Here is a 26,348-nt window from a genome sequence, read left to right on the forward strand (position 1 = left end):
CTCTGCACACTCATCTGCACCAGGGCTGGGCGCACGCGCCATCCTCCTCGCCAGGCAGGGGCTCCACGCCGGCCCCCGACCTCCCGTAGCAGGAGACCCCAGGCTGGTCATGGGAGGTAGGAGCTGAGGTGGCTGGTGCAGACAGACCTTGGAGGCTCCAGCACATCCCCCGGCATCGGCAGCCTGCTGCTTCTGCCCTAGCCAGGGCCTTGCCCGGCAGCCAGCAAGGCTGCCCTAGGGCCACTCCAACGTTCCAAGACCACGGATAGCTCAGGGCCCCAAACATTCTCGTGCTGTGGACGCCACTTTCTCTCTGAGGTGAGGGCTGAGAGTTCTAACAGCACCGTAGATAGGCCTGGCCAGCGCAGGGCTTCCCGGCACAACCAGCTGGGGCTGGCCACGGCGAGCCATGGGATCTCAAAGGCTCCACGTCATTAACAAGAATCACTTTGCATAAAAAGTTTTTACAACCATTCAAAAACGTACAACCACTGAAATAATATCTGAGCGTATTTGTGTGGCTCCCCCTACAAGCTTCCAGAACCAGACGCCCAGGACATGTTACAACGGCACCTGTCCCCAGTGCTGTGCTCCCCACGGCTCCACGCACACACAGGTGTTGCCAGCGTGGGACACCCTGAGAGGCGTTCCTCCCTCCTGAGACGGGCCTGGTGCTAATTCCTCCAGGAGGTACCTGGCAGAATGGAATTCCCAAGCAAGGACTTATTTCCAGTGTTTTCTCAATATTCTCAAGAGTAAAAGGAGAGGACAGGGTTTAACTTGAGGTGAGTGAGACCTGGAAGGTCCCTGTTTCAGGAATGTCTGCGGTATCACAGCAAGAAGATCAGGCCAGCCAGCTCCCAGGTCCATGCTCCCTGCTCTGGGGTGGGCAGGGAGGTGATAGAGACACACAGCACACGCTCAGACCCGCACGCGCTCAGACCACAGCCCCTCCACACACACCACAGGCCACCCTGAACCCCGGAGGGGACACCGCCAGCGTCCTCTCCTCTTGGGTCACAAACCACACCCCGAGGAGTCTAGTTTGCCACCTTGCCCCCCTCCACCAGCTCTGCCCTGGCCCTGCTCCCAAGCCCTGCTCTCCAGGAGCTGTGCACTGGGTCCTGCCGAGCTGAGCGACGTGGGAGCGAGGGCCTGGGTGGCCTTCAGCATTGTCACTGCCCCCAGGGTTCCACCTAGTGGCCCCCAAGGCCCACCAGTTGGCCCGGTGCCGTGCAGGTGAGGGGAACATGAAGAGACTGAGCTGCGAGGCCGGCATGCAAGCCTCCGGTGTTAGTAAGGATGTGGGTGACCGACCACCACCTGCCCGTCCCACATGGGGAGCCAGCTGACCCCACCACCAACCCATCTGGATTCCCGGGGTGACAGACTCAGAGTCACGGCCCTCCCCAATCATCAGAAGGACGTGCCGTAATAACGTGGGGGCCACTCGGGGCTGCCTGCAGACGCCAGTGGCCTCCCAACTGCCCTTTCACGTCCCCAGCTCACAGGGAGGAAATGCAGGCTTGCAAAGGCCCCCAGGTGGGTGGGGGCAGGTGGCGACCCTGAGCATGTCTGGGGAGCACAGGATCACCGTGAGTCCATGAGGTTAATGACCAGCCGCAACATTGCCCGTGTCACTCCAGACCCGGCACCCCCCTCACCAAAACAAAGCGGCTCATCACCCGAAGCACCCGCCCCCGTGATTGGCGTGCCGCCCTGGGCTGGCAGGAGGGAGAACAGGGACTGTACCGTCCGGCGTCGCCTGCTGGTGGGGTTTTTTACATTTGACGTAATCGTGGTCAATCGGAGTGGCTGTGTAAGGTGGGGATGTCAGACCTGGGCCAGAGGAGGAAGGGAGGGAGGCTCCGGGGCCCGGCAGTGTCCCAGCTGAAGAGTGGGAGTCCTCGTCCACCAGGCAGGCCTTCTCCCTGTGGACCAGAGGGTCAGGGCGCAGGTCAGAACCGCGGCCCACTGAAATGGGGCACATGCCGGTCTGGATGGTGCCCTTCCCAGGGCAGGGGCCCCTGTTCCCAGCGCCTCTGGTGACACCCGCCCCCTCTGGCATCCAGGGGCTGAAGGGGTGGCCCCACGGGCCCCAGCCAGAAGCTGCCCACCCCTCACGGCTGCGCTTGCCGGCAGCTCACGTCTCACACCCTGGAGACCACTCCTCAGAAGCACCTGCCCAGCGCCCCTCCAGGCCGCGTCAGCGCCCTTAGTGTGACACCCGTGGCCTGACACAATTCATCTGGATTTACTGCGCACTCACACGTGTACAAGGGTATATGCTACAACGTTGAGAAAAAAGTTAAAAACAGCTGAAACGTGCAAGGAAATGGCTATAGAGAGCAGGGCGCACCTGTGCTCTGCAATAACACACACCCGGACAAGTGGGCACCATCTACGGAGTGGGTCCCAGACTCGCTGCTGGGAAAAAGCAAACTCTGCAACACCTCCAGGAGCTTGTTTTTATAAAATAAAAGAACCCCTATAACTGGACGTTTACGTGAAAGTGTGTGCAAATGCACAGAACATGATTTGGGAAACTCAACCATGAACAGACGCTAACTCTGGGGGTGAGAAAGGATTTGTCATGTTTTAGTCCATACATTTACACATTACCAGAATTTTCTATAACTAGTATGTATTTGCGTATTATTTGTATAAGTTTTAAGTTTAAAAAAATTACAATCACAAAAAGGCCACATCACTGTGCCTTGGGGGCCCTGTATGACTACAGTCTCAGGGCACACCGTGTCCACCTGGTGACCTGCCGCACATGTGCCCACCTGTCCCATAGCTGACAGGCCCCGGGTGCAGGTCTCTCTGGCACTGGGCAGAGCCTGCACGGTGCCCAGCCAGGCAAGGGCCCAGGGATGGGGCAAGCTGAGCCAGAGCTCCAGGACGCGGAAGCCGGGGTGACCCACAATCAAGGGGAGGCCCGGGGGTCTGGCCCAGGCCTGCCAAGAGAACCCCATCAGGGCCCCAGCGCCATGAGCTCTCTGGTGCCGCGAGAGGAGCCCCCCCACCTCTCACACCCTCCCGGCCTCTCAGGAGAAGGGGCAGCAGCCCTCAGAGGGCCCCACCCCAGGAAGAGGCCCTGGCAGAGGGTGCCAGGGTAGGAGGCTGCCGCGTGCAGCATCCACACAGGCAGAGCTGTGCTGGGAGGGCGAGTCAGCTCCTCCAGGGACCGTCCAAGGACGAGGAGGTGATGGGCACGCACAAGCAGCCTCTCTGTCTCAGGTTCAACAGAAGGGCCTCGGCCCAGCCACTGGGAGCCTCGGGCCAGACCTGACTCTGCAGGCTCTGGGAGACTCAGCAGACCCCTCCCCACCCCAATGCCCACCGCCCAGCCACCGCCCAACCACCGGGAGCACGTGCTACTCACTTTTCTGAGGCTTTGGGCGCGTTCTTCTCCTCGCCCCTGGCAAAGGGCCCTTCTGCAGCCTCCTTCATGAAGCTGACGAGTACCTCTGCACTGACCCCAGAGTCGGGCCTCCCCAGGAGCTTCAGGATGGATGCGTGGAGCCGGAAGTACACCTGGGACAAGGACGCGGGTGTGAGCAGCCCTCCCAGCTGCCGAGGTTCGCTGCCCACCCCACCAGCTGTTAATCCAGCACAGCCTCCCACCCAGCACCCACACTCCTTCCTGGTACCGCGGAGAGTGGACAGCTCCTGCACACACGTCTCCCCCGCACCATGGGCTCCCTGAGGCCACAAGTAGCGGGACTTCTGTCTGTGTCCCTGCCCCGGAGCCGCCCTGCGGACAGAGGCAGGCAGGCAGTGCTGCAGGAGTGAGGCCTGGGCCTTCCCTCCTTTCCTCCGTCCTCACCACACTCGTCCATTCACAAGCGTGAGGCCAGCGGCCCAGGCCCCCAGCCAGAAGAGCCCAGGGCACTTTACTGCCCCCAGGAAGTATCACACACCACAGGTGACCAGGCTTGACCTTCCCACCCAGGTGTGGGTGCCACTTGGCTCCCACGGACAGCACAGTGGGTGACACGAAGGCTGCTGTGGCCACAGGCCCTGATTAACCAGCCTCTCCTCACCCAGAGGCAGTTCTAGACAGATACCAGCCAGGACCCACCCAGGTGAGATGCCTGGTGGTTCAGCCAAGGCCACACTCTCAAGTGGGCACCCTGGACAGAAGAGCCCACACCCAGAGCCCCTCCACCTCCAGCCAACCCGTGGGCCCCAGAGAAACCGGCCCAGAAAGTCCATTTTTAGATGCGGGGCACCCATATGTGCCCAGGTGGCCAAACTCAGGGGAAAGCCAAGTGTTCCACTGGCAAAGGTCATCCAAGCAGCAGGTGAAGTATTTTGAATGAAGGCTCAACAACAGAGGGGAATTTTCACCAGGGCAAGATTAAATTCTTAAAGAGGAATGCCTTTTTTTTTTTTTTTTGTGGTACGCGGGCCTCTCACTGTTGTGGCCTCTCCCGTTGCGGAGCACAGGCTCCGGACGCGCAGGCTCAGCGGCCATGGCTCACGGACCCAGTCGCTCCGCAGCATGTGGGATCTTCCCGGACCAGGGCACAAACCCGTGTCCCCTGCATCGGCAGGCGGACTCTCAACCACTGTGCCACCAGGGAAGCCCAGAATGCCATTTTTAAAGCAAGACAGACACATGGTCCAGCTGAGCGCCTGCCCCCTGAGAGCCCGGGTGGTGTGCTGGGAGGGTGGCCTCAGCCCCTCATCCAGAAGGCCCTGGGCCCTGAAGCGCCAGCATCCTGCCTGCTCACTGGTTCTATCAGACAGCAGCAGAGGCCAAAAGTCCAAGGAAGATACATGCAGGAAAAAAGAGAGCAGTCGTTCTCCTGAGAGTGAGAGAGCCCAGGCTGAGTGTGCTGACTGCCCTCCCTCAGCAGCCTCAGGGAACGCCAGCCACTCCTCTGGGCAGCAGCCTTCTCATGCCCCAGGCGGGAGTCCCTCCAAGGACGGGCTCCTGACCCAAGTGTAAAGCATGAAAGAAATGCGATGGGGAAGGACATGGGGCCTGGGCTGTGTGGACAGCTACCAGGATGCTGCCGGGGAAGCACTAGACAGGAAGTTGCCTTCACACGGAACCCCCAGAGGTGGCCCAACACTGCTATACACCACTCAGCATGGAGCACTTTTAAAAAGCAAACTTTTTAAAATGCGACTTTTTTGTTTGCTCACAAGGTTCACAGATCACCACAAGGCTCCAGGCACAGGCCGTTATTGATCTAGTATTACGTGACCTGGGGAAGGGCTCAGAGGAGTGTTCCCTGGGACACCCCTGGTGGCCTAGTGGTTAGGACTCAGTGCTTTCACCGCTGTGGTCTGGGTTCAATCCCTGGTTGTGGAACTGAGATCGCAAGCCCCACAGCAAGGCCAAAAAAAAAAAGTGCTTCCTGACACACACACACACACACACACACACACACACACACACACGAAGCCACGCCCAGCCTGCACCCTTCACAGAGGGAGTGGAGGAGAGGCCACACCCACGAAGAAGGGGCTGGGTGCTCAGCCAGGCAAGGGGCCAGGAGAACATGAAGGAAGCCCCAGCTCCTTCCACTACATCTAGTCCAATGAGAAAAACAAATTGAAAGATGGTAAGAAAATGTTACTGTGTGTCTACATGTTAATAGGAAACATGCCTAGAAAAACAAGGACATGGCCAAACTGTCAACGTGGATTATTGCAGATGAGGAGCTAGGATCAGTGGGGACTTTAACTTTTCAGTTTAAACACTTCTGAATTATTTGATTATTACATTTTTCTTAACCATTAACATGTATTAATTTAATAAACGGGAAAAAAAACCTAAATGCAAAAAAGGCATACACAAGCAGATTTTGCCACAAATTTCAAGCACCTTTCTGGGCGGGGGATTGGTGGGGGCGGACACACAGCCTGAGAAAGGGTGACGCTGACAAGCCCAGGGCCTTGGGAAGCCTGGTGCACCCATGCCTGCGCTGTGTCCTCAGTGGCCCCCTCACGGTACCACCATGGGCACCACCGAGAGCGCTGAGCCACACACCTGGAACCACAGATGCAAATCCAGGCAGCACACACGCGCTCTGCTCAGGAGGAGCAGCGCAAGACCCTGAACCGGGGGTCTAGAGGGCCGGCGGCTGCCCAGCTGAGTCCCACCAGGACAGGTACTTGGGGCACCCCCTGCAGGCTGGGAGCTCTCCCATGCACCCAGGGACCAGGCTGCAGGCGCGAGTGCCCCGGAGCCAGGGACACCGCGTGCTAATGCTCCCTCCCCGAGAAAGGATGGTGAGCACCCCTTAGAGAGAGAGAGGAAAGGCTGTTTTAATTGAACTGCACACAAAGAAGTTTCCAGTGGGTTGCAGGGAAGTCACTGGGACCGTGTGCCCATCCCCAGGGAGACAGTGAGACCGGCCCGTCCCCTCCCCACGTCCCCGCCCGGGGCCAGCGCGGCATCACCTCCAGGGCCTCCATGGCCAGCTCGGGGGGGTTGTGGTAGTGGATCTTCTTGGGGTAGCGGGCCGCCTCCTCGTGCAGGTAGTGGCCGGCTTGCCGGTAGTGCCGCAGGTACACGGTGGGCGGCTGCTGCTGCTTCTCAGCCACCTTGCCCAGCATGTAGTGGATGAGCCACTCCTCCTCATCCCCGTCACCCTCGCAGCGCGCCGCCGATGTGAAGCAGTGCCTGGCGGTCTCCAGCATGCTGTCTCGCCGCTCCTCCATCTGGAATGAGACCACGTGGTGTCCTACTGCCACACTGACATGCTGTGTGGCTCCTTCACGTCCCTCTTCAAGGAGCCAAGGGAGCCCCTGCAGCACACAGACCTCGGGCCAGACACCCAGCACCCACACTAGGGGAACATTCCCCCACCAGGAGGGGCTTCAAACTTCCTAGCGCAGTGTCAAGAATTTTACAAGGACGCAACAAGCTCCTCTGAGGGAGCAGGGAAGAGACAACAGCTTCTCCACGGCCCTGAAACTGGTGGCTGACCAGCGCTCACAGGAGACTGGCCCTGGACTCACCCACCCCGGACCCAGTGTCCAGAGGCCAGGGACCAAGCTGGCATGGACCCCAGGACAGCGGCCGCCCCTGCCCCTCACCTGCTGCACAAGCTCAGGGGGCAGCTCAGGCCTCCACTGCTTCAACTGGCGTGAGGCGAAGGAGTGCAGGGCATAGGACATGGTTCCGAACTCGATCCACAGGGACAGGTTGGAGCTGTCGATCTCCAGCGCCTGCCGGAAGCAGTTCAGCACGGGTGTGGCGTGCTTCCAGATGGGCCCGTCGCTCTTCAGCTCGTTGGAGTTCAGTTTGTCCTGAATGCGGCTGGCCCGGGCCAGGGCCATGCCCGCCCAAGAGTCAAACCTGTGGTCATGACACAGCCCGGCTCAACATACTGCTGCCCTCACTGCCCGGCAGACACGGTGCCCACGGGCACATGGGCTCCACCTCAGACTTCCTAACTCCACCACCGCGGGCATCCCTGAGCCAGGAAACATGGCCCCGCAGGCCCACCTCCAGAGAAGAGCACAGGGCACAAGTCACCCAGCCCCTCATGGCACCCAGGCACTGCCCTGAGAGGATCGCCCCTGGCATAGCCAGACGCTGGCACCCTGCTGCCCTCTGCTCCCCTGCCTGGAGGACATCCCCCCAGGATGGCTCTGAGGGGGAGGAAAGGGCCTGGTCCGCAGGCGTAACCTCATGACCTATAACCTCCCTGACCAACAGCACGGAGCAGCCCAGACTCCTGAGACCCCTGCCACCTAGCTTCTGCCGGATCCGCACTCCCCCCTGGGACCCTGCCCTCTCCAGCTCAGGCACCAGCAGCAAGATGGACAGCAAGGGGACCATGTGATGGATGAGACCCCATCATTCTGAGACCACCCCAGAGAAACTGCTGGTGAGAATGCAGGAACCTCTCTGAGGCACCAAGACCATTTCTGGGCCCTCGAAAGAGTCTGGAATTCTCTAGCACAGAGAACAGAAAAGGCAGCAATCACATGGACATGCTACCCTCCGCAGACTGACAAGTCTTCCACTACCGTGGCACAAACTTCAAAGCCAGCCCCTGGCATCCCTGGGCTGTGCAAGGTCAGGGGAACCTGGGCAGCTCACAAAGCTTCCAGGCCCTTCCACTGCTCTCCAAGCGACCAGAGATGAGGGAGCAGGAGAGACCTGAGAGGACAGTGCAGGACCCCCCTCGAGAGGGGTCCTGAGCACCTTCTTCTCCAGGGGTGGGGCCTGGGAGAGAGCATGCTCTCTCCACCTGGGCAGCTCCTTCCACACCACAGCAGATGCCCACGTGCGTGCATGAGACCAAAACAGAAACCACCATCTCCTGTTGCAAATACAAGCAAGCAGAACACAGACACATTGTCACAAAAACTTGAAACGCTCCTCTGGGTGCTGCCAGGAGCCAGGCTCCCCCTTCCCTCAGACAGGTGGGTGTTGTCACTGTCACTTTTCAGACGTGGCAGCAGCAGGAAGTGAGCACTCAGCCAGCCTGAGTGCAGCTCTGATCCACCACCCCGGGCCACGCGACCCTAAGCCACTGCGACCCTGGGCCCCACGACCCCAGTCGGCAGCGACCACAGGAAGGACAGCCAGGGCCACCACCACACAGGCCCTTGCCTGGAGGAAACCACAGGCTGAGCAAGAGGGGCTGCAGGAGAGCCTTTCCCACAGCAGTGGGAGTCATGCGCTGGCTTCTCCACCTAGACCCCAGCCCTCCTGCCCCGGCCAGGTGGGTCCTGCCTGATAAGGCAGAGCCCTCCGTTCCCGACAACTCCCAGGAGGGCTGCCTATGGAGGCCACTCTGGACCCTTCAGACACAGGTCACCAGCAGAGAGTGGTCTCCTTCCGACCCTGGCCCTCCTAGGCGCAGCAGCCATCAGAAAAGATTCCCTCTCAATCAAGCAAGTCAGACTTTATGAGCTTAGCAGGCCCTTCACGAGGATCAGGCCGATCAGTACAATTTAAGAAGAGGCCGCCAGGGACCACTGGGAAGAAAGCATGAGCCTTACGTACGATGGGCTCTCCTGCCATCAATGCACTGCATCCCAGGAAGGAAGGAGCCCCCCTCCCCTGCCACCAAAGAAGAAAACAACCACAACGAAAGGCACTGCAGTGGAAGAAGCAAGAGTCCACCCAGCCGACTCCCCAGGGCTGCGGGCCGGGACCAGAAGGACACAGTTGCCTGCTTTGACCCTGCCCCCACCCCAGGGACTGGGGAAGAAGGCTCTGCCCTTCCTCACCTCTGCGGAGTGCCCACCTGCCCTCCCTTCCTTCTTTCTGGCCTCCTTGCTGTGGGCAGGGGAACCCCAAGCCGCCCCGGGAAGAGCTCTCCGAGACGAGTCCCCAGCCCTCCCACAGCCGGCCTGCGCAGCACCCGGTGGCTGACCTATTGGGGCAGACGCAGATGTCGTGCATGTAGAACTTGATGGCCTTGGACTGCTCCTTGTTTTTGAAATGGTAATCAGCCAGGAGGTAGTAGAGCTCATTCACCACCGAAGGGGAGGGGTCGGCCCCTTCCGGGAGGCAGGGCACCTGGTAGGTGAGAGGGCAAGGGTGAGGGGACATGGAGCCAGGGACTTGGGTGTCACCAGGGTGCGACCAGGACCTTTCACTTCCCAGGGCCCTGCCAGCTGGCGCAGAGCAGGGGAGAGGCCAAGGCACACAGGCGGAGGTGCTGGAGGAGACAGGACATGGCCGGCACACCAGCTCCTACCTCTGCAGAGGTGCCCTCGATGTAGGAGGAGACTTTGTCCAGGCTCAGGGCTGGCCGCTCTGTGCGGGGCACGATGGTGGCAATTCGCTTCAGGAGGTTGGCCAAGTCAGCGGACACGGTACTGGTCTTATAGCTGTCAAACTCAGGAAGGGTCTTGGGCTTAAAGTACTCGAACATGAACAGGGCATCCTCCCATATCAGATCCACCTGAAAGAAGGCAGAGGCAGGCCATAGTGCGGTCCAGGTATAGTGCACGGCGGGGAGTCCTTCTATGGAAACGCTCAGTGTCCAATGTAGACAAGGAGAGCCTCAAATGACTCCCACATACTTAAAACATCTGCTCGCTGACTGCAATCCCTAAACCCAAGTGTGTGACGCAGAAAAGTGAACCAGCACAAACCCGGTCTTTATAGAGACAAACACTGGAACCGAGGGCTCGCTCTGAGTCCACATGGCCATGACAGAGGGCAGGTCACCTGGTTGCCAAATACTGACCAAGCGCTTGCTCTGGGCCAGGGCGCTCTGCATGCCACGGGGGTCACGGCGGGGACCCTGCCCAGAGTCGCACACACTTAGGGGATGGACTCCCTCAAAGAATAATTGACCGTGTTCAGGACCACTGAGGTAACACACCCACTAGCGGTCTGAAAACCAAACACCAAAAAAACAGAAACCCTCTAAGGAATTATCTGCATTATTCAAATTGGGGGAAAAAGATCTACTGAAAAATTGCCATGCTGCATTTTTGAATGATTAGTCAACATTTATGAAACTAGTTCTTGCGAGAAAAGCAAGAACTTTCTTTGGTGGGACTAGTCCACCTGATGTAGCAAATCCCACCTCCCAACCCGACCCCCCCCACCACGACAGCACCCCCACCAGGGGAGCCCAGGCCCTGCCCCCAGGGGGCCCTCACCTGCTGAGCCGAGTGCTCCTCCAGGTACCTGGCCTTGCTCTTCTTGCTGGGGTAGCTGTACAGGCAGTAGAAGCATTGCTCCAAGGCTGTCTCCAGCTCCTCCTTGTATGGGTGAGTGTCCTCAGAAGCGGATGCAGCAAGCTCCTTCTGGAGGACGCGCACCTAGGTGGTGGGCGGGCGGGAAGAGGCACCTGGGGGAGGGCCGGCAGCCGCCTGCACAGTGGGCCCATCAGCTCTGCTAACCTGAGGAGCTTGTCTGGGCCTGTGTCCTGGAACCGGCCTGCCACCCCCTTGGGAGCCATCTGGGCCCCGCTCTGCAGGGCGTGCTGAGGATTTGCCCAGCTTCCCTCCTTCCAGCACCGCAGGCAGTTTCTTGCAGTTTCTAGCTACACTTGTTCATTTAGACATTCATCTGCTCCCCAAATATCTACTGAGCACCGTCTTATGCTGGGCACATCGAGACACTGTCCCTGCCTTTGGGAAGCTCAGACTCCCGTGGAGGGGTGTGAATTAAAGTTATAATGTCAGACGATAAATCCCATTAGGGCCGAGGGAACCTCTCTCTGGCAGACAGACATTAGTGAGGATCTCAGAGGCGGTGAGTGATAGTCAGCTGGTCAATCTACAGAGGTCAAAGCAACGGCTACCATTATGATGCCCAACTATTAGCAAACATACATTCTTTTCAAGCATCTGCAGTATTTTTACCAAAACTAGACAAAAAGCAAGTCTCAACAAATACCAAGGACTAGGTATAATACAGACCACATCCTCCAAACATAATTCGATAAAATTAGAAATCAGTTACATAAAGATAGCAAATATCTCAGCCATAAAAAGGAACAAAATTGGGTCATTTGTTGAGACGAGGATGGATCTAGAGACTGTCATACAGAGTGAAGTAAGTCAGAAAGAGAAAAATAAATATCGTATATTAATGCATATATGTGGAACCTAGAAAAATGGTACAGATGAACCGGTTTGCAGGGCAGAAACTGAGACACAGATGTAGAGAACAAACGTATGGACACCAAGGGGGGAAAGCGGCAGGAGGGTCGGGGGGGTGGTGCGATGAATTGGGCGATTGGGACTGACATGTATACACTGAAGTGTATAAAATTGATGACTAATAACCTGCTGTATAAAAAAATAAATAAAATAAAATTCAAAAATAAAAAAAGACCTTGTCATAAAAAAATAAATAAAAATAAAGATCGCAAATATCAAAACTTATGGCATGCAGCTAAAAATGTACTTGGGGAAAACTTATAATCTCCAACACACGTATTAGAAGGTGATCACTAAAATAAGCATTTACTTCAATAAGTTAGAAAAAACACGAAGCAAATCCAAAGAAAGTAAAAAATAAAGTGTCAATTAGTGAACTAGAAAGCAAAGAAAAAATAGGTCAATAAACCAATAACTGGTAGTTTGAAAAAACTAATTTCGATAAACCTCATAAAAGACTGGTTTTTCAAAAATGGAAAAGGAAGCATAAATAAATGATTTTAGCAATGAAAAAGGGGGCATAACTAGAGGTACTACAGAGACTTTTAAAAGCATCAGCAAATACCGTGAACAACTTTATGCTTACATGGACACTATTCCAAAAACAGAACTGACCATGGAAGAAAAAATCCAAATGAACCTAAAATCACTAAAGAAGAGAGTCAATAGTTTAAATTTTACTCCAAGAGAGAAGCGGGGAGAGAGAGGGGAAGAGAGAGAAAGAAAGCAAGAAAGCACGGGCACGCACTCTAGACCCGGGGTGACAATGGCCAGAGAAGGGCGGGAGCGCCCCAGCAGCACTTACGTAGAATCGCAGCAGGGCCCCGTCAGAGTTGCAACACCAGGCCCTCCGGCCCAAGTACTCATGGGCTGTGTTGAGCAGCATGAGGGAGGAAGGGAGCATGGGCAGATCGGCTGTCACTGGGGAAAGACCAGGCGACACACAGGGTCAGTGCAAGCACGGCTGGGAGCAGTGAGCCCCCCTCCTCTGTCTATACCAAGGGGCCGCAGAGTTCCCCCTCTTTCCTTTTTCATCTTTTTGTCTTTTAAAATCAGTAATGATGTGACTGGGTTTACTAAAGCAGTACATGCTTATCAAAAAACAATTCAGATCACACAGGACCGTATACAGAAGGAATGGTCTATCACCAAACAGCAGCACTGCCCACCCCCCACCCCCCGCCCCCAATAACCAGGGCTGACATTTGGTGAACATCACTGGAAGCATCTTTCTATGCATGTATGAAACATTTTGAAAGAGACAAGTCATTTACGACAGTGGAACCCATACTACACATACCATTGCTTAACTTAAAAATTCTTATATTTAGGTCTGTTTAACTACTACAGAAGGAAAAAGAATTACCAAATCTCAGTTAAATGTTTGTTCATCACTAGAACTATGACTAGTTCCTTAAAGATCCCTTGGTGTGTTTGAAACTCTGAGCCATAACCCATCATGGTCTTATAACTAACGTTTTTAAAGAGGATTAGGATAGAAATAGAAAAAACAGAATCAAGATTCTTTCATGAAATTTGTTTTGTACTTTTAAAAAAAATTATTTAATTTTATTTATTTTTGGCTGTGTTGGGTCTTTGTTGCTGCACGCAGGCTTTCTCTAGTTGCGGCGAGCGGGGGCTACTCTTCATTGTGGTGTGCGGGATTCTCATTGCGGTGGCTTCTCTTGTTGCAGAGCATGGGCTCTGGGCTCAGTAGTTGTGGCGCACAGGCTTAGGTGCTCCACGGCATGTGGGATCTTCACGGACCTGGGATCGAACCTGTGTCCCCTGCATTGGCAAGCAGATTCTTAACCACTGCGCCACCAGGGAAGTCCTTTCATTTCCATTTTCAACAGCATCAAATGACTCTTACACCAGGTCAGTGATGGCTCTGTGGTAGCTTTTTCCTCCTCTCCCCCAGCTCCCAATCTGGTCATACATACTGCTTCTAGTTCAGTAGGGTTATAACACGTACATTCTGTTCTGCAGCCATAATCAGCCCGGCTGCTCTCTTTCGACTCTGATTCTAAGTGGATCTGGTGCTCATCGCAAGCTCTTTCCTGTGGCTTTTCCATCCTGACTCATGTTCGTTTACTGACTTCATCCTCCAGCCATGCTTCTAAGAAGCACTCAAGGAGCTGGAATCCACTGTAATTACAAACGACTGGCTACATGCCTGGGCCCACACTTTCCTGCCCTGAGAACCCTGCAGACATATGGACATGACCCCAACTGCACTGAACACTGCCAGGGAGAAATCTGAAATGAGCCCTGTTCTTTGTCCCATTAAGATAAATTGCTTTTTCAGTTTAGAAACCTGACAAGTCTTTACCCCTAAAATAGATCTTTCATCAGGATGCATCCTGATGTAGATGGTTGCATATCAACTTTTCTTGGTATATACTTTGAACCTGCAGATTCAGTGTTTATTACAATTCAGAGAACTCTTCCTGTATTTGACATCAGATTTCTTGCTGTCATCAGGGGCCCCATTCACCCTCACACTGGACCACCTCTGTCTTCCACATCTACCGCCTTCTCTCCAGTGCTGTGAGCTCTTAATCCGTCTCCCGCAGTTTCAGTCATATTCACTCTGCTCCTCGCTGTTTTAGTTTATTAGTTTATAATGGTGAGATGTGGTTTGCAGCGTTTTCCCTTAGTTCTGCAGTTTTCCTTTTCATTTCATTCTGCTTACCGTCTTAGAAATTTTAACAAGTGATTTTCTTGGGTCAATCACCCACAAGCCTCTGCCTCTGCTCCTTGCTGTATGCTTTCTTCCAGGCCTAGTTCACCTGTCTCTCGAATGGTGTGTTCCTTCTTCCCTTCCTGTACTCGATGCGGGGTGTGGGGTAGGGGTGGGCCACGATCTGTCAGCATGCCCGCCATGTCACCTCTCTCTATCCTGCTCATGGTCAGCCAGGGCGGCTCCTCAGACCACAGCAGCGCTGCAATCACCATGAAGGAATTTTCTGGGGCATCTCCCATAAAGGAGACCAGCCTGCCCTTCCTCGAAGCTGTGAGCTTGCAGCAGGTGCTGCTCTCAATCACTTTCCGCCACCTGTGTCTGCTGAGGGAAAAGAAGGGAGCTCGCTCGACCAGCTGCATCAGTCCACACTGGGGCACCAGGGTTTTGTCCTCTCTTCTGAGATCTCCTAAAGGTAGGATGGCTGCCCGGGGAGAGCAGTGCGGCCAGCACGTGGCCCCAGCCAGCAGTTCCTTCGGCTTGGCTACAGCCGCGGGAGCCACATCCAGTGACTGAAGTGAGATGGGAGGGCAAAGGCCTGGCTTCCTCTGCCCGACATGCTACAGAGCCCCTGCCGGGGGCCGAGACGACGTCAGGATGCACCCTGCTCTCCCCGCTGCTTCCCGCTTCCTTTCACGAGTAGAGATTCCTAATATACCATCCCAACATCTGCTCCAGGGAACTCAGCATGCAACATTGCCCCACGCTGGGCCCTTACTGCCGGCCAGAGTGCCCTCCATGTAGTCTGCCACCAGGAGGGGCAGGACCCAGCAGCCCTTCCTGCCTCTGCCAAGGCCCAGGGCAATACAGGGGGCAGCCCCACCAGCCCACTCTCTACAGAACAGAGGACTCTGTCCACTCACCCTGTCCACTCAGTCCTCCTCCTGGGGGTGGAGGAGGGGATGGGCCACACCGGCGGCCAGTCCACCAGGATCTTTGTTTCCCTAGCCCACCCTTTTGAAGTTTATGGCCTTGGACTGTCCTCCTCCCCTCATTTGCTTACTGGCAGTTTTTTCAAAAACTATATTATGGGGACTTCCCTGGTGGCACAGTGGATAAGACTCCACACTCCCAATGCAGGGGGCCTGGGTTCGATCCCTAGTCAGGGAACTAGATCCCACATGCATGTCGCAACTGAGTTCGCATGCCACAACTAAGGAGCCCGCCTGCCACAACTGAGACCAGGTGCAACCAAATAAATAAATAAATAAATATTTAAAATAAAACAAAAGAAATCCTGTTACTAAAATAGCAAACAACAACAAAAAAACCCTATATTGTGCTTGCATAATTAATTAAGAGGAGACTCTTAATTAGGTGTAAACCTTAATTTTTTTTCACCACTGAAGTTTTTTTGTAAAACACAGAGGCACTATTTGTCAAGCACTCTAAAGATAACCGTTCTAAAAATTTATCCAAAAAAATCAATTCAGCAGAAGCAAAAAGGCGTGCATGAGGTATTGACTAAAGAATGACCAGTAAGAGAGAAACACCGCTGCCCTGAGAGTTGGGCAAAGCAGGGCACCTCTCCTAGCATCGCGAAGACAACGGAACACAGCCACACAGCTTATGCCCGGGGGCGAAAGCCTTTCTCGGTCTGGCTCCTTGCCAAGTCCAGCCACATGCCCAGCCCTTCCGGGTTCCTGCCCAGCTGCCCCATCGCTTCCCGGCCCCCCATCAGGCCTCAGGCATGGCACTGTGGGTGCTGCTAGTGGTCCCGTCTGTCGCCCCCACTGTGAACCTTTCCAGGCCAGAGGTTCTCACCCACGGAGGCCTGACAAGCAGAGAGCAGCTGACAGACACCTGCAGAGTGAAGCACTTGGAGCAAGAGAGCAAGTGGAAGGAAGGCAAGCTGGTGTGGGCTCCGTGGTTGTGGCCACACAGCTGACTTTCCTTCCTGTGCGCTTTGCTGATCTGTCAAATGACTGAGGAAAACCCCCCCAATAAATTCAATTTTAAGCTGGTTGAATATACACATAAGTACGTGTATTGTAATCATAGCTATATAAAAAGTATACGTATATCAGCCAAGTTTAGATTGAAAATGCGAGAAAACCAAAGGAATAAAGTCCATTCGGTAGAGCTACACTCTTTGCTTAAATGTCATTTAGCTGTTGGATTTTGATGTCATTTCTTCCACCGACCACATTTCCCACCACTGTGCTGACCCGGCTCAAGTGCCATCTCCACACAGGGTCCTGGCTCGCCCCTGCGGCCTCTGCACTCGGCACCAGCACCCCTCGTGCCAGCAATGACCTGCCGTGGCAACGATGGCTTTACTGCCCCATAGGCCCTCCAACAACCCTGAGATGGTGCCACTATCCCCAGAGTGGACGGGGGGAACAGAGGCTGGGGGTCGCCTGACTGGCCCATGGTCACATGGCCAAGTGGAACCTGTGCCTGCTTGCCCCGTGCTGCCCTCCAGCTGCCTGGGCCCACACCCACGAGGGCCCACAGGCTGCGCAGGGACTGGAGGAGCTGGCGGCACGAGGCTCCCAGAGCAAGCCCACTCCTCACGGTGCTCGCCACCTGCACCCGACGTGAAACACTGCACAGGCCACAGCCCCGCCCCCACCGCATGGTGGGGAGCCTCTGCCTCCATCCAAGTGCCATGAAACATCCGCTGCCCGAGCCCAAGCCCACTCACGGTGCCTGGACAGGGCTGCAGGGCCCTGAGGCAGAGACGAGAGGCAGGGACACCGGGCTGAGGGCCATCCCCACCGGATCGTGTCCCCACACCTTCATCTGCCGGGCTCTGGAGCTGCTGCTGGTGGCACAGGGAGCGGAAGCTGTCCTCTTCCTGCCGGATGATGCGGTGCAAGATGATCCAGGGCAGCACCGAGGACACGTGGGGCTCCTTGGGCTCCTCCTGCACAGCCATGCTGCAGTCGATGACCTGGGGCGATGGGGCGTCACTGTAGGGTCAGCTCCCCCCAGGGTGCGTCCTCAGGGCCAACCGGGCTGCGGGTGGGCAGGAAGGAGCCAGGTTACCTGGATGAGGTTGTTGGTGAGACGGGTGAGGCCAGCGGCGGAGGATGAGTCCCTCAGGATGCTGCCACTGCTGTCTGCTGAGAGTGCCTGCTCGATGCCCAGCAGCAGCTGGGTTACCGTGGCCACCCACTCCTCCTTGGCGGCAGCCTCAGTGGCATTAACCATCTGCTGGACCGCCTCATTCAGAGCCACGTCAGAGCACTCGAAGCACTGACGGTGGTCCTCCAGCCGGAGCAAGGAGTCCTGCATGAGGGAGGAGGGGGCAGGAAGGCGCTGTGAGAGCTACGGCCACGCTCGCCACGCCTGGCCCCACAGGGGCCCAGGGCATGCAGAGCAGGCCCGCCCACCTCGACCGCCCTCTGAGGTGACAGACAGGCAGAAACGCACCTGAACGCAGATCAAAACCACCCCCAACATAAGAGCCTTAATTTCCAGGAAAACGGGACCTGTGTTTCTTTAGGGAAAGCCAGCACCGAGCAGGAGCTGCTGAGGTGTGAAGCCCACAGGGGCAGAGGTGGAGGCCGCAGGCTGGAGCCAACCCCACCTGATCAGAACACGCAAGGGGCTGGTTGACAGAAAGTCAGAGACAAGACAAGGACCCATCACTCTAATGTGACGTGATCCCCAGTGCTTGAGGCCAGAAAGAGCCAAAAAGCAGAAGAATAACTGCCAACAAATGAGGAGAGCAGATCACCACTGACTGTGGCAACAGACCATCCACCCAAAACAGAAACCATCAGAGATAAAGGGAATGCAGTGAAGTGGCCAGATTTAAAATAAACACGCAAAAATCAACAGGGTTCCTATGAACCATAAACGTAGTTAGAAAACATAATGACCAGCAAAAATGTCCTGCTCAAACAGCAACCCAAAGTATCAGGACTAAGAATCAACACAACCATGAGGAGACTGTACACTTACATTGAAGAATGTGGCAGGCAGCTCGTCTACACAGGGAGACCGAGCCTCCTGCATACCCCAGAGAGGATTCCAAGTCAGACCCCCACCCTACAAAAGCTAGGTGAAGCGGGTTACACGCAGGCATGAACCCAACACCTAACACTGCAGGAAGAAGCAAGGCGCACAGGCCTCTGTCTGTCTGTTGACACGCCCCCTGCAGCCTCCCTTGTGGAGAGTAGGTTCTGTCAGGGGGCCTCCCCGCTGCCCGGTGTCAGGCACACTGTGGGAGCTCCATCCTGTGTGTGCAACAACTGGATGAATGTTGTTCTAGCCTCGAAAAGGCTTTCTAAGCATAATGAACAAATTCACCACTGTTTGAAAACATCAAGAGATTTAATGACCTAAAAAGTCAAAACTTATGTACGTCAAAGAAAGCACAAGCTGCAACTTAAAAGCAGACAACAAACTGGGAAAAAACATTCGATGAGAAAAAGATTAATATCTCTAATATATAAAAAGCATTCCAAATCAATAAGAAAACACACCCCCTCAAGAGGAAAAGGAGCAAAAACCAGCATTTTCTCCAGCACTCGGCCTAGGCCTCATCTCGGGCTTCAGCACCGTGTGGTGCCTCCCCAGCAGCAGGCCCCTCCCCTGGGGCCCCCCCACCCACTTTGCCCAGGAGCTCCAGACCACAGAGCAAGACCACCTGAGCCACTGAGCTGGCCTGTCCCTGGCACACTCAGCTGTCCACCTCACAGCCACTGACGCTGAGGTCATCACAGCTCATCCCCTGCCCTCCTCTCCCCATTTTTCCCCTTTCACCTCCGCTTGTTCCCAGTCACACCCCTTAACCATTTCCCAGTTCAAGAAAGTCAGTTCAGAAAGCCCGGGAGGGGACTTCCCTGGCGGTCCAGTGGTTAAGACTTTGCACTTCCACTGCAGGGGAAGCGGGTTCGATCCCTGGTCAGGGAACTAAGATCCCACATGCTGTACGGTGTGGCCAAAAAAATTTTTTTAAAGGTTAAAAAAAATAAAAATTTTTAAAAAGCCCAGGAGAAGACTGGGCTCTCTCCCTAGACTGAAGAGGAAGGACCCAGTGAGATAATAAATCAAAGCCCACCCCACACCACTGAGCACATCCTGTGTATCATCTTCCACATCCATCTCCACGCGTCCCAAGGATGGCGGCAGCGGCCACTGCCAGCACCCATCTGGGGCTTGCCACATGCCAGGCGTGATGCCCACACACGCCAGCTCAGGAAACTCCACAGCAGGCCTCTGAGGCACAGACAATAACCATCCCCGCTCCGGAGACAAGACGCTGAGGCGCGGAGAGGCTGAGTGACCACGCAGCCCAGCAGAGGCTTGGTGCCCGGCCAGCTCTCAGCAGGGGTTCACGTGCTGAGGACGGGGGCATGGAGGGAGCCGACAGGGCACATGGGCCTCACACACCACACTCGTGTTCCTTTCCTTCAACTACTTGATCCTACGGGACTATTTACCTTCTCTTAATTCTTCACATTGTATAGATATTTTATCAATTTTATATGTACTCAATAGTTAATTTAAAAAGCAAGGAACAACAGGCAGATGAACCATCAGGTGGATGGATGGCTAAGCCCTGACTAGTCTCCCTTCCCCCTCTGCCACGTGGAAGTTCAGAGCCTGGCGCAGGCTCACCTTGATTGAGCCCAGCAGACCCCTAGGTTCCAATTCCCGCCCCCGTATATTCTCACCACGTCTTCCCGGTGCCCGAGGGGGCGGATTTTACTCCACTTCTCTCTGCTTTCTCCAGGGCTGTCTCCAAGCCCCCAGAGAAGAAACTCCGGCCAAGCAGAAAGCACAAGCAGGAGAAGGGCCGGGGCAGCACACACCTGCAGCAGCAGCAGCTGGGCCGGCCTCTCAGGCACAGATGTCATGAACTCCAGGTGTTTGGCCCGGTCAAACCCACTGGGGCACAAGGTGGGGCGGAGCAGGCGCACGACGGCCTGGTGGTCGCCAGCCTCATACAGCCGCTGAGTCTCCTCCAGTGACTGGCACCGTTCCAGCGACCTCAGGTTCTTGTCGATCTGGAAAAGGCCCAGAATCACTGCCTGACGACCAAGCCCTCACGGGCTCCCTGAATGCAGCCAGAGTTTTGCATTTTTAAAAAAATTAATTTATTTTATTTTATTTATTTTTTATTTTTGGCTGCGTTGGGTCTTCGCTGCTGCGTGCGGGCTTTTCTCTGGTTGCGGCGAGCGGGGCCTACGCTTCGTTGCGGTGTGCGGTCTTCTCATTGCGGAGGCTTCTCTTGTTGTGGAGCACGGGCTCTAGGTGCGCGGGCTTCAGTAGTTGCAGCGCACGGGCTCAGTAGTTGTGGCTCACGGTCTCTAGAGTGCAGGATCAGTAGTTGTGGCGCATGGGCTTAGCTGCTCCACGGCATGTGGGATCTTCCCGAACCAGGGATCGACCCGTGTCCTCTGCATTGGCAGGCGGACTCTTAACCACTGCGCCCCCAGGGAAGCCCCCCAGAGTTTTGCATTTAACAGACCCAGCTGAGAAGTATTAACAGCAAGTAAATACCTTATAAAATACTTTATAAATAGTATTTCTATTAAGGGCAAGGCATTCAAGTCTTTGAAGAACGAATATACCAAAAAACAAAACTACCACAGAAGCAGAAGGGCTCCAGAAAGTGTCTGTGAAAATAGTTAGACAGCCTCATGGCCACAGTTCAGCGAACCAGACTCCTAGAACCGTGGAGCATGGGGCTTCAGAGACCTAGGGAGCCCAGGCCAGAGGCTGGCACACACCACCAACCCCCAGAACCTTCTCCTCACAGGAGGCCTGCAGGATACAGGCAGCAGGGGCACTGCACTAGGCCTGGCCCTGAAACCACTCTGCAAGAGTCTGAAGGCTTTCAGCCAATGTGAATGTGTCACAGATGTGGAACTGTGGGCATGCAGTCAGAGGCTGCACAGTGAGGACAGGATTAGAATCACACACCGCTGACCCACCCCAGGGCCAGAGCAGCAGTGGTCTGCTTCTGCGGGGCTTTTCCTCTCGTTCCTCTGGGGCTGCTGCCACACGCAGGCCAGAGAGCTGAGCAAGAGCCATTCTCCACCCTGTGGGCAGACACCTCCACCCCGGCTCCCAGCCACCGGCCCCCAGAGGAGCGCTCCATCAGGGGATGTGCCTGCGAGTCCGTGGCACCCTGTGCCTCAGAGCTGCCTCTCCTGGGTCCCACCCTGCCCTGCTCAGCACGTGGGCCGCTCTCCTAGTCCGTACGGACAGGTCAGGCCTTTGACCAAGAAAACACCATCAAAAAGCTCCCACTCACCTCCTCCAGGGAGACGACTGAGTCATTGTGGAGGTTGGGCAGGCGGATCACGACGTCTCTTTGCTCGGCTCCCGCCGCAGCCCGGGCGGCAGCGGAGCTCTGCAGCATCTCCGTGCAGATGTCATAGTTCTCCAGGGCCTGCTCCATGTCTCCCTGGGCAGAGGAGAGGTACTCGCTGTGCTGCACCAGGTGCCTGCCCCCTGAGCCCACCAGACTGGGGGCACCATGAGGGTGGTTTTAGCCAACTACTACCATATCCCCTCTACAGAGGGGGTGGGGCTTAGTAAGTACCTGCTGAATGAACGCATGAACGAATGATTCACACTACAGCTCCAAGGGGAGCATCGTGACCCTCGTGGTGGCAGTGAGGACACCGGGACACCAGAGCAAGGCTGAGCATCTATTCCAAATCTTGAGCAAAGCTGGCAGAGCCGCGACTGTACCCAGGCATGTCCCAGCTCCAGAACCGACTGTGGGGCACTGGCTGCCACAGTGTGCAAGGGGCTGGGGGACAGCCAGCCCTCCTGGGCCCTCCAGACAAGCTCCATTCACACAGATGGGCAGTGATTCCCTCCCAAAAAACTCTGCACCCATTTGCACACACACTCAGGCTCTCTCAGGAAACATAAGGAAGGGGTCAAGGCTCCAAAGCAACCTCGCTGGGTCTATAGGGGGCCCATGAGGCCCCTCGTGGTGCTACAGCTGTGCTGATGGTGGGCGTCGGGATTTCTGAGATGCTGCACGTTCCCCACCACATCCCACCTCCTCATGCAGAGCCCAGTGCCCAGGCAGGTGCCACACGTGCGCACACACACCATCCACCACGCAGCCAGCTCTCTCCCCTCCCTCCGGGTGCCAGCGCATCTTCCCCAAGCAGCCGACCACAGACCAACCTGCAGCGCCAGGAACCGCGCCTTCAACCAGTACACGCGGACCACAAACTCCAGCCAGCCATCCTCAAACAGGTCCCGCTGGGACGAAGCAAATGACAGCTGCAGGAGGTCCCCCAGGAAGTGGGCTCCCGGGAAGTCGGGCCCGAACCTGCCACTCACCACACCCACAGGGCAGTTCCGAGGAGACACTGAAAACCATCAAGCCAGAAGGAGTCAACCGCATGTGCGGGGCCCAGACACCCTTCTGCTCCCTGAGGTTGCCCCCAGACCCAAGCCCTTGGATCCTCACAGCCCCCGAGCGGCAGAGAGCCAGCTGGGCTGGATGGGGATATGGAGACCCTGGGGCTAGAGGCCCTCATCCGGCAGACTGATCTGGAACATATCTTTGCTCACCAGGTGGTGGTTTAAGTCAGAATGATCCACGTCACCTGGGACAATGACTGGGGACACGTAAAGTATCAGGTGATAACCTGAGAAAACGGAAATGTCACGTCCCTCATCCTGAGTAACAGAAGCAGGCAGGTGGCTCCCTTGGGGCTCAGCTGCTTCTCAAAGGCCCCGGGTCTTTCCTGGCCTGACAAGCTGACCCAGGAAATGTGCCCCCTGTAGGTGTGACTCAGCCCCCCACTCCTGCCCCTTCCCGGCTGCCGAGGGCCCAGAAAAGTCGCCCCACACAGAACACGGAAGGTCGCCTACCTGCAGAGCTCCGGCCCTTGGTCAGCAGCCACTGGTCCAGCTGCAGCTCCATGCAGGAGAGGGACATCAGCATCATGTCCTGCAGGACGGGCGCGGATGGTCAGGAACAGGGTCACATAGGTCAAGGCCAGGGGATGGAACGAACCTAAACTAAAATTTACTCTGATGACAACATCAAGTTTCCCTCTACCTACTTTCCATTTCATAAGTGGTAATCACTGGCTTCCTACTGGGACATAAGGAGAGGCACATGGATCTACGCTGGAACAGACTCGGGAGGACCCGGGAGACCCGCCTTCAGTCCTCGAGGCCTGTCCTATGGAAGAGGCAGCCCTGCCACCTGCCGAGCGCCAGGCACTCAACCCTGACAGCCCCCAGGGTGGGCGCGTCATTCCCTGGGTGGACCAGGAAGCTGAGACTCAACAGTAAGGAGGCGCCAGCCTGGCCAACGGGCACAGCTGGGAAATAACCAAGCTGGTCTGTCTAGGGACCAAAGCCTTGGCCCCTCCCGCCGCTCCACCCTGCTGGGACATAAGGAGAGGAATGTGGATCTACACTGGAACAGACTCGGGATGACCCAGGAGAGTCTGGGCAGGCGGGCCTGGGCAGATGCTGCCAGGAAGCAGTCCTTGGGGTGTCCCAGTGGAGGCTGCACCGCCAGGGGCCCCTGACCCACATGCCCCTGAGGACCTGTGAACCTGGAGCTCCTCCACCTCTGTGATCCCAGCAAGAAATACCACCCAGGGGGCCCTGAAAGCTCCCAGTGCTGCCTCCTCAGAAGCAGCCTGCCTCCTCTCACGGGAGAAGGGGCCAAAGCACCCTGGCTCCCTTGGCCCTGGGAGGCACTGAGTGCAAGAGCCTGGGCTGCAGAGGGCAGCGCGTAGGCTCGGCCCCCACAGCTGGCAGTCCCCAGCACCCCTTCGGCAGCAGCCTTCCTCCACCTCTGCACTTGTGTCTCCTCACTTGCTGAAAAAACGGGTAGCGACGGTCCCTGGTGCCTAGAACACAGCAAACCTCCACCTTGCAGCCTCTCCGCTGCTCTCCTCCCGCTCATAAACCTCCCTCCCCCGTGACCCGCCCCCCATCTCAACCCCACACCTCCACCTGCAGTTGCAGCCCAAGTCCCCTGCCTACGCCTGGCCCCCGCCTGGCCCCCGCCTGCCCGCCGCCCGGCCAGCCAACCTGGATGTGCCTGTCGCCACAGTCCCTGAGCAGCGGGTTGGGCAGGCTGGCGCTGTGCCTCCGCCAGCTGTGGTAGATGCTGAGCACGACCTCTGCCAGGCCCGGCGGCCAGCGCAGCAGGAACCTGTGGCCCATGCTCTTCAGGTAGCGCATCATGAGCTCCAGGATGCCCCCGTTGCTCAGGTTCCCCAGCAGGAAGGCGTGCACGTCTTGCTTCTCTGCCCGGAGTGGGGGAAGTGACAAGACTTCAACAGAGGACCCTCTGTGCCAGGGGCCCCATTTTGTTCGGGAGATGAGAGCGGGCGTCAGCGGGAAGAGCCCATGTGCCCCAGGGGGGCGCTGAGGGCAGGCCTCACGGCTGTGGGCACACCTATCTGAACCTCCAAGGCCCAGGCGGGTACGAGAGGGCTGACCCCTGGGTGTGGCCTTGTACAGCAGCACAGCTCCTGGCCATACCCAAGAGCTGTGATGTACCCATTCGACCGGCAAAGCCCGCACCCCTAGGGGAGCACGGTGGAGTGTGAGCCAGGACACTCCAGCGCACCCCCTTCCTCCAGCTGACCACAGACCTCAGGCAGGACAAAGCCAGGCAGCCCCTGGACCACCCTTGAAAAACCACCCAGATCTGTCCCCCCAGCACGCGGCCTGAGCGGGTTCCAGGAGAATGGGAGGAAGGAGTCCTCACAGCACTGCCCGTGGTGCCCGGGTCCTACCAGATTCCATGAACGTGGCTGAGTCGAAGGACAGCCTGTGGGGCCCGACGCTTGGGAAGTTCTCCAGTTTGGCTTCTGACGGGACTTCGTAGTTACTAAAGGGATCGTCTTCCTCCTCGGGGTCCAGCTTTCTTAACCTGCATGGAACACACTGAACTCGCAAAGGCCACGGCGCATGTTCCAACACCTTCCCCTGAGAGAGAGGAGAGCTGAGCCGGACCCAAGGCTGGCCCCAGCCCCACGGAGAGCTAGAGACAGAGGCCGAAAGGCTCCACTTGGGCAGCACAGTCGGCCAGGCCTCCAGGTGCCACGGCCCAAGGAAGGCCTGGGGGACGAGGAGAAAGTGGGTGGGTGGGCGGCCCCTCCACAGCTCCTCATAGCTCTCTGAGCCCAGGGAGGCCTCTCCCAGCAGGCACCACACCTCAGACCCCCCCCAGGGACTCCATTTTAGCAGAGCCCACCACCTCGCCGAGGATGGACAGGTAGGCGCCTCCTGACATCCTGGTGTACAACTGCACGCCCCTGCCCCAGGGACCACGCCCAGCAAGCCACCGTGTGCCCCTGCCTGACGATTCGAGGAAGCTGACGTGAAAACCACACCGGAAACCAGCAGTTGAAATAAAGAATAAAAAAGAAGGTAGACACTATTCCACACGAAGGGGGCTGGGGAGCAAGGCCCTGGGCAGGGCAACAAGTGGAGGGGAGATGGGGAAATGGTCCTCAGGCCCCTTGGCACCTCCTCTTCGCAGCCCTCAGAAGGGAGACCTGCTTTTGGAGGGGCGGCTAGGAAGGAACTGATCAGAGAGCCCGTGTCCTCCACTCACTGAGAACAGCTCCACTTCTGAGCATTTCCCTCTCACCACACAAAAACGGAAAGGCAGCAAATTAGGAAAATCAGGAACCTTGTGGCAAAACAGATTTACAATCCACCTAAAGCTCCTGGCTCCTCCTCCTCCTCCTCCACTTGGATGCGTCACCATTGAAACCTACTGTCACGAGCCAAAATGCCAGCTGAGGACTCCTGGGACACATGCTCACGTAACACACGTAGTTACCTCCCAAACTCCACTCCAGTAACCGGGAAGGAATAAAATGGAGTCACAGGGGGTAAGAGAGGAAGCCCCAGCTGACAAGACATGCCCACCAAACGTTAGAAGGCAGAGAGATGCCCGACCAGCAGAGACTGACTGCTCTCTGCCCTCAGTGAGGGCATTAAGAAGTCTGGCACTGGCACCATAAACCCCAGGAAGGCTCAGGCATCAAGGTCCCGGAGCGTCTGAGGGAGGTGACAGGGC

The 26,348-nt window shown here is 56.6% G+C and overlaps 1 protein-coding gene across 1 annotated transcript in view; it reads right to left on the reverse strand.

Annotated features, from left to right (window-relative positions):
* CABIN1 (calcineurin binding protein 1) overlaps positions 1-26,348 on the reverse strand; it is a 102,672-nt gene that overhangs the window by 55,704 nt on the left and 20,620 nt on the right. The window contains 16 exon segments of the mRNA XM_060118393.1: positions 1,753-1,931; positions 3,389-3,540; positions 6,424-6,684; positions 7,063-7,324; positions 9,360-9,505; positions 9,687-9,893; positions 10,603-10,764; positions 12,416-12,531; positions 17,093-17,249; positions 17,345-17,587; positions 20,122-20,316; positions 21,570-21,722; positions 22,463-22,650; positions 23,159-23,237; positions 24,341-24,558; positions 25,054-25,190. Of these exon segments, the coding sequence (XP_059974376.1) occupies positions 1,753-1,931; positions 3,389-3,540; positions 6,424-6,684; positions 7,063-7,324; positions 9,360-9,505; positions 9,687-9,893; positions 10,603-10,764; positions 12,416-12,531; positions 17,093-17,249; positions 17,345-17,587; positions 20,122-20,316; positions 21,570-21,722; positions 22,463-22,650; positions 23,159-23,237; positions 24,341-24,558; positions 25,054-25,190 (2,855 nt within the window).

The sequence above is a fragment of the Mesoplodon densirostris genome, chromosome 15, assembly GCF_025265405.1.
Source record: "Mesoplodon densirostris isolate mMesDen1 chromosome 15, mMesDen1 primary haplotype, whole genome shotgun sequence".
NCBI classification, from domain to species: domain Eukaryota; kingdom Metazoa; phylum Chordata; class Mammalia; order Artiodactyla; family Ziphiidae; genus Mesoplodon; species Mesoplodon densirostris.